We start from the raw sequence: 12666 nt of genomic DNA on the forward strand, positions 1-12666 counted from the left end.
CACCCAGGCAGCTCCGGGCTCAACCTTGGTGGAAAACACAAGGGCAGGTGCCATGACAAGTACCACCCACAGCAGTGACACTGCTCCAGAGACAGCCCCAACGGCGTCACCCCACACCACAGCGAGCGTCGCTGCTCGGCCAAGCGCAGCTGCTTCGGGCCACGGTTACCGCACTGCTGAGCCCACCACGGACATGGACGTGGACAAGGACACGGCTTCTCCCACCCTGGGGAACAGGGCTACAGGGCTGCCCCTGGGGTTGCCCACCCCTGTGGCTGGGCTTGCTGAGCCAGGCACCAGTGATGTCACCATGGTGGCACACTCTGCTCCGGGTAGCAAAAGCCCTGTGGCAGCGGCCAGCATGGACACAATGTCACCCACAGCTACAGAGCTAGTTACGGCAGGTTCCCCTGGCCTCACTCACAGCAACACTGAGCCAGATGTGAGCGTGTCCCCTTCTCTCCCTGAGAACACCCACCCGGTGGTGGTGGCATCATCTGTCGCTGAAGACGAGCCCTCAGCTGGGGTCTCCTTGCTGTCTGTTGGCCACATATATGTATGGGATACTACAGCTGCATCCCAGTCAGGTGCTGGGGGTACCACCACCCAGGGGGACACCACCCCCTCTGAAAGAAGTGCCGAGGGTGCAGCACCCCCAGCCAGCACCAGCAACACCCATGTGCCTGTCTCCAATGCTGCTGGCACAAGCCCAGCCACTGTGCCATCTGCCAGCATGTCCCCCAGCAACACCATCCTGCCAGCCACCTCTGCCAGAGGGGACACCTTCGTGGTGACTGAGACCACCGCAGCCCTGCCGTCTGCCACAGCGGAGGCCGGCAGCACCAGCAGTGCCCTGTCCCCAGCTGCCACACATGACGAGGTAGGTGGAAGCGGGCAACCTGTCTTCTCCCCAGCAGCACGTACCCCCAGCATGGAGACAACCGCGGGGTCTTGGGATGTCCTTGCTCCCAGCCCTGCCTTCGCAGTGCCCAGTTCACCCCTGCCCAGCCCACACAGCCCAGCACAGGAGCCAGAAACAGCCACCACGGGCGCACGCAGTGTTGGTGTGACACAGGGACCGGCAGCCGCACGGACGCACTCTGAGCCAGCAACAGGCAGCACTGCGCCCATGTCTGTCACCAGCCCTGCCACGGGACAGGCAGCGAGCATGTCCTCTCCCAGCACCCGAATGATCCTGGGGGCACCTGCCTGGGGGGAGAAAACAGCCATTGCTGGAGGCAGCACTGCAGGCAGCACCATTGACATCGCTGCAGCCAGCACTGCAGGCAGAAATACAGCCATTGCTGCAGGTAGCACCACGGCCATCACTGCAGGCAGCACTGTGGCCATCATCACTGCAGGCAGCGCTGTTGACATCACTGCAGGCAGCACCACAGCCATCGCTGCAGGTAGCAGTACAGGCATCACTTCAGGCAGCAGCGCAGCCATCACTTCAGGCAGCACTTTTGACACCACTGCAGGCAGCAGTACAGCCATCGCTGCAAGCAGCACTGCAGGTAGCACTGAAACCATCACTGCAGGCAGCAGTACAGGCATCACTGCAAACAGCACTGAAACCATCACTGCAGGCAGCACTACAGCCATCGTTGCAGGCAGCACTGTGGCCATCACACCGAGCAATGCCACGGCCACCACTGCAGGCAGCACCACAGCCATCGCTGCAGGCAGCACTGTGGCCATCACACCGAGCAACGACATGGCCATCACTGCAGGCAGCACTGAAGGCAGCACCACAGCCATCACTGCAGGCAGCACTGTGGCCATCACACCGAGCAATGCCGCAGCCACCACTGCAGGCAGCACTGTGGCCATCACACCGAGCAGTGCCGCGGCCACCACTGCAGGCAGCACTGTGACCATCACACCGAGCAATGCCACAGCCACCACTGCAGGCAGCACTGTGGCCATCACACCGAGCAGTGCCGCGGCCACCACTGCAGGCAGCACTGTGGCCATCACACCGAGCAATGCCGCAGCCACCACTGCAGGCAGCACTGTGGCCATCACACCGAGCAATGCCACGGCCACCACTGCAGGCAGCACCGCGGCTGTTGCATCCACAGCCCCAGCGAGCCCAACCAAGGAGGTGGGAGGTCTCCTGGACCCAGGCACTGTGGCACTGGGGAGACAACCAGCCACCATCAATCCTGCCACTGCCCCTGCCTTTGGGACACAGAGGGGACCGGCTACAGCAGCAAGAACATCTGTCCACACCACCACTGGCCACAGAAATCCCACCTCTGAGCCCCGACCCACCCATGGGCTTCTCAGTAAGTAGATTTTCTTTTTCCTGAAGCAAAGAGCAGGAAGGGTTTTCAGCTGACTGAGCATCATGATGGCTGAGGGTACAGCCTGGCTCGGGGTCACTTGTCTGCACTGTATGTTGGGCTGCCAGACTTGTGGGGAAAGGTGAAATAGACTATCTGACAGCATCCTATCCCAAGTTAAAAACTGGGTTAAAAATTGAGTTACAAGCCATCAGAGCACTGCTCTGGCCGGAAGCAGCATAGGCACAGCAGCCCAGCAGCAAGGCAGTGAGTTTGCCCGGGCCACAGGAAGGATGGAGCAGACATTAATGGGGTTTTTTTCACCTTTTTGATTAATCTCCTGCCTGTGTCAGTGCCAGCAGCCTCACTCTACCCTTTTGGCATGGAGGAAGGGGACCAAGAGTGCATCCAGAGGACAGTGGATTTTAACTCCCCTCTATTCAAGCCAGAGATCGGGTTCCCCTTTGGGAAGTCACTGCGGGATGCTCTCTACGTGAGTCCTTTCTTGCCAAGCACATAAGGGATGTACAGCCTCTTTGGTAGCAAAAAACTCCATGGAAATGGGACAGAAACCAATTTTCATCCAAATGTTAATTTTTTTTTTTTTTTTTTCAATTTAAAATGTTAGGTTTCTGCTCGCCCATGGAGGCTAAAATCCACATGGGCCAGGCAGGAGCTGTCTGGGGTGTTAGTAAATAACGAGTTATTTTGGTTAGTTTACAGATAACGGACAGATCATTTTCCCACCCACGGACAACTATGTCCCCTCCAACCCCAACGCACCTCCCCAGGGCTTCAGTGGCCAGGAGGGTTTGCCGATAGTGGCCGCCTTTTGGGACGATGCGGATTTCTCCCAGGGTGTCGGCACCACGTGGTACCAGGTCCGGTCCACCAAAGATGTTCTCCTAGGAGACCCCAGCTCCCAGCTCACCCATTTAACCCTCTCTCTTGCCAACCAGCAGGAGTACTCCACCCTCAGCTCTACCCGAGACCCCCTTGTCCGTGACGTGGAAGCAAAGATTGAGAAATACCTGAAAATTGTCTACATAGCCAAATGGACCTTGAAGGTGACATGGGAGAAGGCTCCAGCATACCCGTCCCGGCTGGATGACACGCAGGTGAGCAGCGGGTGACAAAGGGGACAGCCATCAGCGATGGCTGGGGCAGGGCTAGGCTGGTGGCCTCCTGTGGCTTGATGAGGGCATTTTGGGTCTCACCACCTCAGTCTGCACTGTGGAGAAAGCCAGGGAGGTTTTGGGGGTGCTAAGGGGGTGCCTTGGCTTTCTCCAGACAAACACCTACCAGGCAGTCCTCACTACGGATGGGAACCGCTCTTTCGCCCTGCTGCTGTACCAGGACGGCAGGATGCGGTGGGACTACACGGGGCTGGCTGCGGACAACGTGCTGATGGGCTTCTCCAGGTGCCGTGTGTGTGACTGCGTTTGGGACAGCAGGGATTTCTCCCAGCACTGTGCTGGGACCATCGGAGGTGTTATCCCCAGGACAGCCCAGTTCCCGCCCCCGGAGCAACCCTGTCCCATTTAAACCCTCTTCTGCGAACGGCAGCAGTTCCCACCCCAACTCCTCTATGGGGAGTGGAGGAGGAGTGCCTCAAGAGGGGAACCCCAAAATTCCTCTCTCCACACAGTGGCGATGGCTATGCCCAAAATAACGAGCTGACTCAAAAGCCACCAGCTGTCAAGTACCGACCCGACCAGCACAGCAGCACCGGCACTGGTACAGCACTGGGGAGCCTTGGCGTGGGTGGGGATGGAGGGATCCCTGTGCTCTGCTCTAGGACCATGTCCCCTACATGTTTCCTTGTGAGATGATGGGCCAGCCAAACCACCAGTCCCGGGCTGGACACCGAGAGCAGAGCACAGGTGTCCAGTCCTGCTGTAGCTTCCCACGGCCACACTGGCTCTAGAGGGAGCCTGGAGACCTCGTGTGAGGTCAATGGCCAGGGACGGTTGTCCCACGGGATCTCCCTTGGCTCAAGGCGAGACCCCAGCCCAGCTGTGCTGTTCTCCGGTTGCTCCCCCCAGATGTGCGTGGGCTGTGGATATACAGGCTGGACAGTCGCTCCCGAGTGAACTACAGGCTGCGGTGCCTGACGTGGCTGGACACACAGCCAGCGCCAGACACGTGGAACAGCAAGCTGCCACCATGTCCCTGCTCCGGGCCCCAGGCAGAGCTGGACCCTCGCTACCGCCGGAGCAGAGGTGCCAAGCAGGATCCCCCCTGGGGCCAGCTATGGGGTGGGGGGACAATAGTAGGTCCCCTCCTGCTCTGGGGGTGGCTGTAATGCCCTGCACCATTTCAGGCCCAGCAGATACCTCCATGAGGATGCTGCGCACCACATCGCCCAGCCCAGCTGGAGCCGGAGTGCGGTGTCTGTACCAAGATGGGAGCTTGCTGGAAGGCTGGCAGGAGAGAGTCTGGAGCCTCCCCATCCGCCCTGGGGATGGTAAGTGAGCACTGCTGCTCCCTCACCCTAAAACACCCCAATGCCAAGTAGTCTGCAGGCACAGGGTGTCACTTACACCCTCCAGCACCCACCTGCCTTCCACTGCAGATGAGGAGCTGGAGGCGTTTGACTGGTGCTGCCGGCGCGTGGGGAAGCCCCTGTTCTGTGCCAGGTTTGCTGAGAAGAGACCGAGGGTCAGCTGTGAGGGCTACGTGCCACCCACCCCTGGTGAGTCCCCAGGGCTCTGCCTCCTCTGTGCCAGGGTGCTGAGGGGGTGGCACAGCCATACATGGACCCCACGCGTTAATCACACTTTGCAGCAACCCAGTGGGGACGGCTGAGCCCAGTGCAGCACACGGGGCTGGTCTCCTCCCTGCAATGACACCAGCATTTGCTTTTCTTCCTCCCCACAAAACGGCTCCATCTCCTTTGGACCCTAGCTAGCGCTTTTGGAGACCCGCACATCACCACCCTGGATGGACTCACCTACACCTTCAATGGACTTGGGGACTTTGTCCTGCTGCTGGCCAGTGATGCTCAGACAAGCTTTGTGCTGCAAGGGCGCACAGCCCAGACTGGCACAGCCCAGGCCACCAACTTCGTGGCCTTCGCTGCCCAGTACGTCTCCACCACCACTGCAACAGTGAGTAGGAGAGATCCAGGTATCAGTTTGAATATTTAATGGGACAGACCCCTGTGGCAGGTTGGGCATCACCTCTGCATCACTTACAAGCAGCCGGGACCCGAGGACCATCCCCTCTCCTTGCCACCTCCCATGACCCCAACAAAGCCCTAGCGGCAGTGGGTTAGACAGCTCTAACACTTCTCGCAAGCTGGCCAGCAAAGGGTCACTGGGACATCTGCCATGATTTGCAGGTTGAGTGGACCTTGGGGAGTCAGGGTGACATCCAAGTCCTCCTGAATGATGAAACCATCTGGTTTTCCTACTCCCAAGGTGAGCAGGATGTGCTGTTAAATGTATCTGGAGAGGGACGAGAGGTGTTCCCATCCCACAGGGACCAGTCCTGCCCAGGGTGAGGACAGCCATCCTGAGCCCCATCAAACACTGTGGACTCTCCCTCTGTGCTCTCCTTCACTTGCAGACCTGGGTGCCGACATGTACTACAGCCCTGGTGTCCTGCTGGTCAACGACTCCTCCATCACAGCCATCTTTGATGGGGCCATCAGTGTCTCCATCTCAGCAGTCTCCGGGATCCTCAGCATGGTCTGCAGCCTGCCTGATCGCTACCGCAACAGCACCAAGGGCCTCCTGGGTGAGGACTTCTGGCACGGCTGCAGAGCGAGGGTGCAAAGTCCCCTTCCCACCCCAAAGCAGGCTGGCAAACACTGGGTCTAAACTAAACACCAGCCAGCGCCAGAGAGGGGGTCAACCCCAGCATGGGGAACTCCAGGCCTCTGGTGATGCTCCACCAGGTGTGTGGGACCATGACCCCACAGATGACTTCCAGATGCCGAATGGTACCTCCGTCCCAGTGAACAGCAGCGAGGAGGAGATCTACAGCTATGGGCTGACCTGTAAGTCCAGGCTCGGGATCCATCTTGTTGGTGCCCCCATTCCTGCACCTCCTAGCCATGCTTTGGCTGGAGTGATGTAGACACTTGTACAAGCGAAAGTGGTGCCAGGGAAGTCCTTCAGTCTCCTCACCACTCCATGGGAAAGAGCCCTAAAATGTAAAAAAACCTTGAAAATCCAAAGCCATACCCATGGTGTGCTCTCTTGCAGGGACTGTTGGAGACCACAGCCTGTTTGCTCAGCCTCTGCCCTCGTCGCTAACAAACTTCACGCCCGTCTTCTTGTCCCAGCTGCAGCAGGAGAACGAAAGCCTGTACCAGCTGGCAACCTTGCAGTGCCGTGGTAGTAGGGAGTGCATCTACGATGCGCTGAGCACAGGGGATGTGGTGCTGGGCCTGGCCACCCAGAGCCTCGCTGCCGACTTCCAGCAGAAGAAGGTGGTGCTCAGTAAGTAGAGAAGATCCATGCCGCGGCATGGATGACCGGGAAGTGCCCTGCTCGCTCCCGGGGCTCTCTTGCTCCATGTGAGACAGGAGAGAAGTCACTGAGCTCTCTGAGTTGCATTGCCTGGCTGGCTGGTCTCCAAGCCTGCGAGATGCCACCATGCACAAGGGCCTTGTTGGTGGGTGGTCATGGCAGCATCTGCTTGGGTTCCCATCCTCACCAGGAGGGACTCAGAGCCAGAGGGTGCCGAGGCCACACAGCAAACACCTGGCTGCCCACTGTGCTGCTCTTCCCATAGATGCCTTCCCTCCCGTCATCATCGGTGACACGTCACTCACAGCCTTCAGGGCAGAAAGGGTCAGGAGGCAGTACCGTGCCGTGGGGATGGGTGCGCGCTTCGTCCCCCACCTCTCTGCAGATCTCAACATATCAGGTAGGGAAGGAGAGATGTGGCAGCTGGGAAGGAGGAGAGGGACACCAGCCACCCGGTCCCTTTCCTCTGCCACCTCCTCTAACTCCCGCCTCTGCCTCCCGGCAGAGAGTGGCACCTTGACGTGGGAGCCCCGCGAGATGTCCCCGCTCACTGTCAACCTGGCAGCTGTTGGGTCCAACAACCTCTCTGCCCTCCTCCAGCTCCGCTTCACCCTTTGCAGCTGCAGCAGGAGCCAGGAGTGCGACTACAGCAACACCGTCACCTTCGGGGATTCCTCCCTGCAGGTAGTGTGCCGGCAAGCTGTGCTGGCTGTCTTCTCTGTCCAGCCATCCTCCTCGTGTCCCCTAACCGCTGGTATCACTGTCCCCTTCCCAGCTGGCAGCCTGCAGGTGCGAGGGCGGCTACTCGGGTCCCTTCTGCCAGGACCCACCGGACCCCTGTGCCCAGGGATGCTTCCCAGGCGTGGGCTGCGACCCGCACACTGGATGTGGACCCTGCCCAGCTGGCCTGACCGGTGACGGACGGCACTGCTCAGGTGAGCAGAGCTCGCCATGGCCACCAGGAGCCCAGAGCACCCGCGGGACCCTGGCCGAGGTATTTCTCCTAGTGCCATGCTGCGTTGCCTTGGCAGATATCGATGAGTGCGCGCAGGGGACGGCATGCCCGGGGAACAGCACCTGCACCAACACGGTGGGCAGCTACTCCTGCTCCTGCCCAGACGATGAGGAGGGTGAGTATGGGAACCCCAGCAGGGCATGGTCCTTGTTCCCATCACCCCTGGGGTCTCGGTGGAAAAGGGCTCCTGTGGGACCCAAACTGGCTGGAAAAGAGATGGGGGGGAGCTGGCTGGGCTCTGTACCCAAGCCCTCACTGTCTTTAACAGAGGGGACCAAACTCCAGCTACCCCTCATGCTCCCAGGCTGCAGATCTCACTGATCCGCTGGGAAGGGGAACTTTTTCCCTGCAACTTTTCTCTTTGAGGGGAAAAAAAAAAAAATCTCATCCCACCAAAGTTCAAATGCACATGTGAAGGCTGGGGGCCTGATACAAATCCTGTTTTCAGGTGGTTTTGGTGGGGTTGGGCTGATGGTTTTTGCTCCTGTTCTAATGCAGCAGACTGGGTTTTCACAAGGGTAAAAGGCTCCAGCAGGGCTTTTGAGGACCTGATTACTGAAAGTCTTAAGGAAAAAAAAATACTGGGAAGAAAGGCATTACAGCAGGTCTGAGGATGGATCTGGCCCTGCAGCCAGGTCCAAGGCTCCACCTGACCTGGGCTCCCTGTCCCACAGGTGAGGGTCTGGGCTGTGGCTCAGCCTGCGGGTCCCGCTCCTGCCCCGAGGGCTACTGCAGCAACGGGGGACACTGCGACCTGCACCCCATCACCTGTGCCCCCACCTGCACCTGTCCCCCAGCCTTCACCGACCAGCACTGCCTGCTGGCAGGGGGAGATTTTTGGCCGCTGCCCAGTGCAGGTGGGTGCCTGTGCCTGGCAGGGAGGTGAACCCCAACCCTGCTCACCCCAGCCCTGGGATGCCAGAGCCACCCCTGCGGCTTCCCCTTGGCAGATCTCCCCCGGAGAAGTGTCCGGCTGCGGGTCAGGACGCTGCGAAACGCCACTGCTGGGGAAGTCAACGGCACTGTATGTCACTGGAGGGGACAGGCTCGGGGTGGGGGATGCACCGGCACCCAGGGTGGAGTGGCAGCTTGGGGTGTCCGTGTCTCTGTGCACCCCGCTCCGGCAGGATCCCTGGGGACCCAGTGGATCTGCAGGCCTGGAGGGAGGTGGCGCCAGCTATGTGACAGTTGCACTGGTGCTGTCCTGCCCTTCCCTAACACCCTCCTGCTCCCCCGCCACAGGTTTCAGCCATCCTGGGCTCCCTGGAGGTAAAGGCTTTCCAGAGCAACACCAACATCACCCAGATGTGAGTCAGCTGTGGAGTGGCTCCTTGCCCACCTCAGGGAACTAGCAGGGCTGGGCATGGGGCCACAGGGTTTAGGACACAAAGGGCATTTCCCCCCACCCCAGAGTCTGTTTTTCTAGTCCTGACGCTGATAAACTCTTGGACACACAAACCCCATGGCACCTTCCATCTCCTGCTTCATCCGTTCTTTACCACTCCCCAAATGAGGAAACTGAGGCACAGTGAGCCTCAGTCACTTTGTGATGCAGCAGTGGCTCCACCAGCAGCCCCATCTTTTCTTTCTTTCCCTGCAGGGCAGAGAATGATGGCTTCACCTTCGTGGTGGTGTCAGAGTTTGCCTACGACAGCCGCGGCACCATCATCCGGTTCCTGAATGAGGAGCTGCCAGGGGCCATCACCAGTGCCTTCAACAGGCGGCGAGGGCGGCGGGAGGCAGGCACGCTCCTCCTCTTCCAGCGTCTGCACCGGGACAACATCACTGACCTGGTGAAGCGTGAGTTGCTCCCGGTGCTGAGCCGGGGAGCCCGAGAGGAGCACCCTGCTCTCCCCATTGTCCCTATCACCCTGTGTGCCCTTGGGTTCGGGTAATGCCAGGGGTGGGAGGTAGGTGGGCACGGATCCAGCTCAGGGAGACCTGGGGAAGCATCAAGAGGTGATGCTGCTGTGTGGCCAAACTGATGCTGTCCCTCCCCAGTGACAGTGGCTGAACTGAGGCGACATTTCCCCTGCGGTCTGTACGGCTACAAAGGCTACCAGCTCCACTACACGGGGACCACCGGCTTCGTCTGCATCTCCCCTTGCAAGATGGGCTATTGCCAGCATGGCAGCCACTGTCAGCACCTTCCTGAGGGACCCACATGCAGGTAACAGTGGTGCTGGGGGTGGACAAGGCCACCAGCCATGACCGCATGTCCCCACAGCATCACCGCTTCTCTCTCTCTCCATCTGCAGCTGCCTCCCCTTCTCCATCTTCTCTCCGGCTGGTGCCCGGTGCGAGCAACTGGCCGTCAGCCTCGCCGCCTTCCTCGGCATCTTGGTGGGAGCCCTGGTCCTGCTCTGTGTCCTGCTCACCACCGCCTGCCTGGCCTCACACCTCTGCCGCCAGCACCACCACTGGAACCGGGGGTGAGCCACAGGCTGGACCCGTGCAGGGGCGGGTGCTGCGGGTACACCAGGGAATGGGGGTTGGGTGTCAGGAAGAGCTTTTCCAGACTGGTGGAAAATCCATATCTGGAAGATCCCCCACGAGTTGGACCCATCTGGCCTGGGCAAGGGGAGCCTGGCTGAGAAAGGACCTGAGCTGGGTGGTCTTTTAGCATCTTCCAGTGCCTTTTCCAGTCATCTACTCCCCAGGGGTGCAATGACATCAGTGGGTTGAATATTACCTTCCCTTTTTCCCCATGTCAGGGAATATTTGCATTTCTTCCTCATCTTATCTGGTGCTTGGTTACAGATGGGCTTTCTGTTTAATTTTCATTTGAATACCATCCAAATTATTTCCACTGCAACTCACATTGGTCTAGAAAGAGTCGGTCTGGAGCAAGAAAAAGGTGGCTGCAGGAATGGACCTTGCTGTCCTGCAGAGCAGGGAGTTCGCAGATGCCTGACGAGGTGCCAGGCAGGGGTGGAAGCACCAGCATCTCCTTCCCTCCACCGCAGCCCTTGGTCACAGCATGGCATCCATGCTTGGGGGGAGCTCAGCACCCCGAGCCCCCCACACCAGTCAGAGCCATGTCCTGCCCCTGCTGCTGGCTCTGGAGCTAGGTTCTGTGGCAAAGCGAGAAATTGTGTGTTGCAGAACAACTGGGGCTTTTTCTCCTCTCATAGCTTCGTCTCACCTCCAGACTCAGTCCCTGCTCCCCACTTCCATCTTACCCAGGTGCCAGGACCAAGCAGGGGTTCCCCCAGCCCCCCCTGACATTTCATCTCTTTTCTGCTCCTCACCTCCTAGGACAAAGGAGACCTTCTGGAGGTCACGGACCTTCTCTTGTGAGTATATCTCTGTGAAAGCCTGTCTCTGCTTCACTCTGGTCTTCTTCAAGCTCTGCTCACCTTCCCTGCTCCAGCTCTGACGATGGCAGGAGAGCAGATAGAGACCCCCTGCTCCCACTCCCTGGAAAGGCGTTGGGAACCACAGCTGCCGGCTGTTGACCCCTCAGTCCAGGTTTGCTTGGGGGTTATTGTCTCTGGGGGGGAGGTCGGGGTGGGGGGCTGTGGGCTGGGAACCAATGTCCTGGCCTCAAAGATGCTCAGGAGCTCTGCCTCCTCCCAGAGCATCAGCGATGCTTTGACTGGTGTTGGAGTCTGTCCCACTGCCTGAGCTCGTAGCAAAGAGCAGAGCTGACAGCATGGAGTGGCCTGTCTCTCCTTTACAGATAAGGATCCAGAGACCCCACCTCAGGCCCCTGAACCAGCCCCCCCAGCAGCCCTAGAGCCATCCTGCCCGGTGCCTCCAGGGTCATGGAGGAGCCTCTGCTGCCGACCCCACCACCCACTCCTGACAACGGCACCCGCATGGAGGCAGAGGCAGCTGCCTTTTGGGGTCTGGTCTTTGTGAGAGGGTTCACTCTGCAGGAGGTGCTTTTTTTTTTTGAATGAAAAATGTGGTTTTACATTGGATAGCCAGAGCAAGAGGATTTCATGTTCTCCTGAGGACCTGCAGAGCTACCAGGATAGTCCTTGTGTGTGTCTGCACCAGGGTGTGCCCTAGTGCGGGGTAACTGGACATGACAGAGCCACCAACAGCAGAGTCAGGTGGGGAAACACAGCAATTGTAACCCGTTAGGAACAAAATAGAATAAACCAAAAATTGTGGCATGCTGCTGAGTAATTTGCCTGCAACCCATGGTGCCCGTGCCCTAAACCTATTCCCTGTCGCCACGCTCTCGAGTCTTTGCTATGTGCTTGTCCCATCCACAGGGCCAAAGAGAAGATGGATGCAGCCTTTTTTGTTCTGTCCCCTCATTCCCTTGCAAAGCTGCAAGTCTCCCTCACTGCTCAGATCGCACAGGTCGGGCTGTGGTCCCGAGGAAGATGCGACAGACCCCATCAGACCCCAGCTCCAGCCCTGCTGCCCCAGAGCCCAGCTCAGCCACAGCCCGAACACGCACATCCCCAGCACCAGCTCAGAGGGCAGCAGCATCCTGCAACACCACTGTCCCCAGCCTGTCCTCACCGCTGCCTCCCAGCCTGGTTCATGAGAGGATGTGGCTGCAGCAAGATCAGTGATGATCAGACCTTGGAGGCTTTATTGAATGAAATAGATTTGACAAAGGTATTTTTTTTTTAAGAAAGGTAGATGCTCTCTTACACACAAAAAATTTATTTGTCCCAGTGCTTCTGATCACAGGACTGAATTGCAGCAGAGGTGTCAAGCAGACTCTGCTTTGATCTGGAGAATTGTCCCTTCTCCTGGGCACAAGGAGGGATGGCTGGAGGACAGAAGTTGGGGACAAGACAGGACCAGGTCACAGGGTGAGCCTTGTGTACCACAGAACCCAGGGGCTTGGGTGCAGGTGAATCATGCGAGGTGCAAAACCCATTCCCCGGGTGCCAGGGAACCAAACTCAGGTGCCAGT

The 12666-nt window shown here is 58.9% G+C and overlaps 1 protein-coding gene across 1 annotated transcript; it reads left to right on the top strand.

Moving 5' to 3' along the window:
* Positions 1–2241: 2241 nt before the first annotated feature.
* Positions 2242–10217, top strand: MUC4 (mucin 4, cell surface associated). Its single transcript, XM_065640561.1, has 24 exons — positions 2242–2291; positions 2642–2781; positions 3005–3169; positions 3251–3406; positions 3579–3709; positions 3937–4025; positions 4334–4510; positions 4612–4755; positions 4864–4983; positions 5196–5398; positions 5632–5710; positions 5859–6029; positions 6190–6291; positions 6500–6736; positions 7032–7166; positions 7272–7450; positions 7542–7701; positions 7798–7896; positions 8456–8638; positions 8732–8805; positions 9024–9088; positions 9382–9581; positions 9783–9951; positions 10040–10217. Coding segments are annotated over exons 1-24 (3357 nt in total). The 5' UTR covers positions 2242–2290.
* Positions 10218–12666: the final 2449 nt, after the last annotated feature.

Source organism: Caloenas nicobarica, chromosome 8 (assembly GCF_036013445.1).
Source record: "Caloenas nicobarica isolate bCalNic1 chromosome 8, bCalNic1.hap1, whole genome shotgun sequence".
Lineage (NCBI taxonomy): Eukaryota > Metazoa > Chordata > Aves > Columbiformes > Columbidae > Caloenas > Caloenas nicobarica.

What these genes read in the sequence shown, in the direction of transcription:
- MUC4 (XM_065640561.1), top strand. An exon ending in TGACGGACGGCACTGCTCAG is followed by an intron (nt 7,702 to 7,797) that starts GTGAGCAGAGCT and finishes TTGCCTTGGCAG; the next exon opens with ATATCGATGAGTGCGCGCAG. An exon ending in AACACCAACATCACCCAGAT is followed by an intron (nt 9,089 to 9,381) that starts GTGAGTCAGCTG and finishes CTTTCCCTGCAG; the next exon opens with GGCAGAGAATGATGGCTTCA.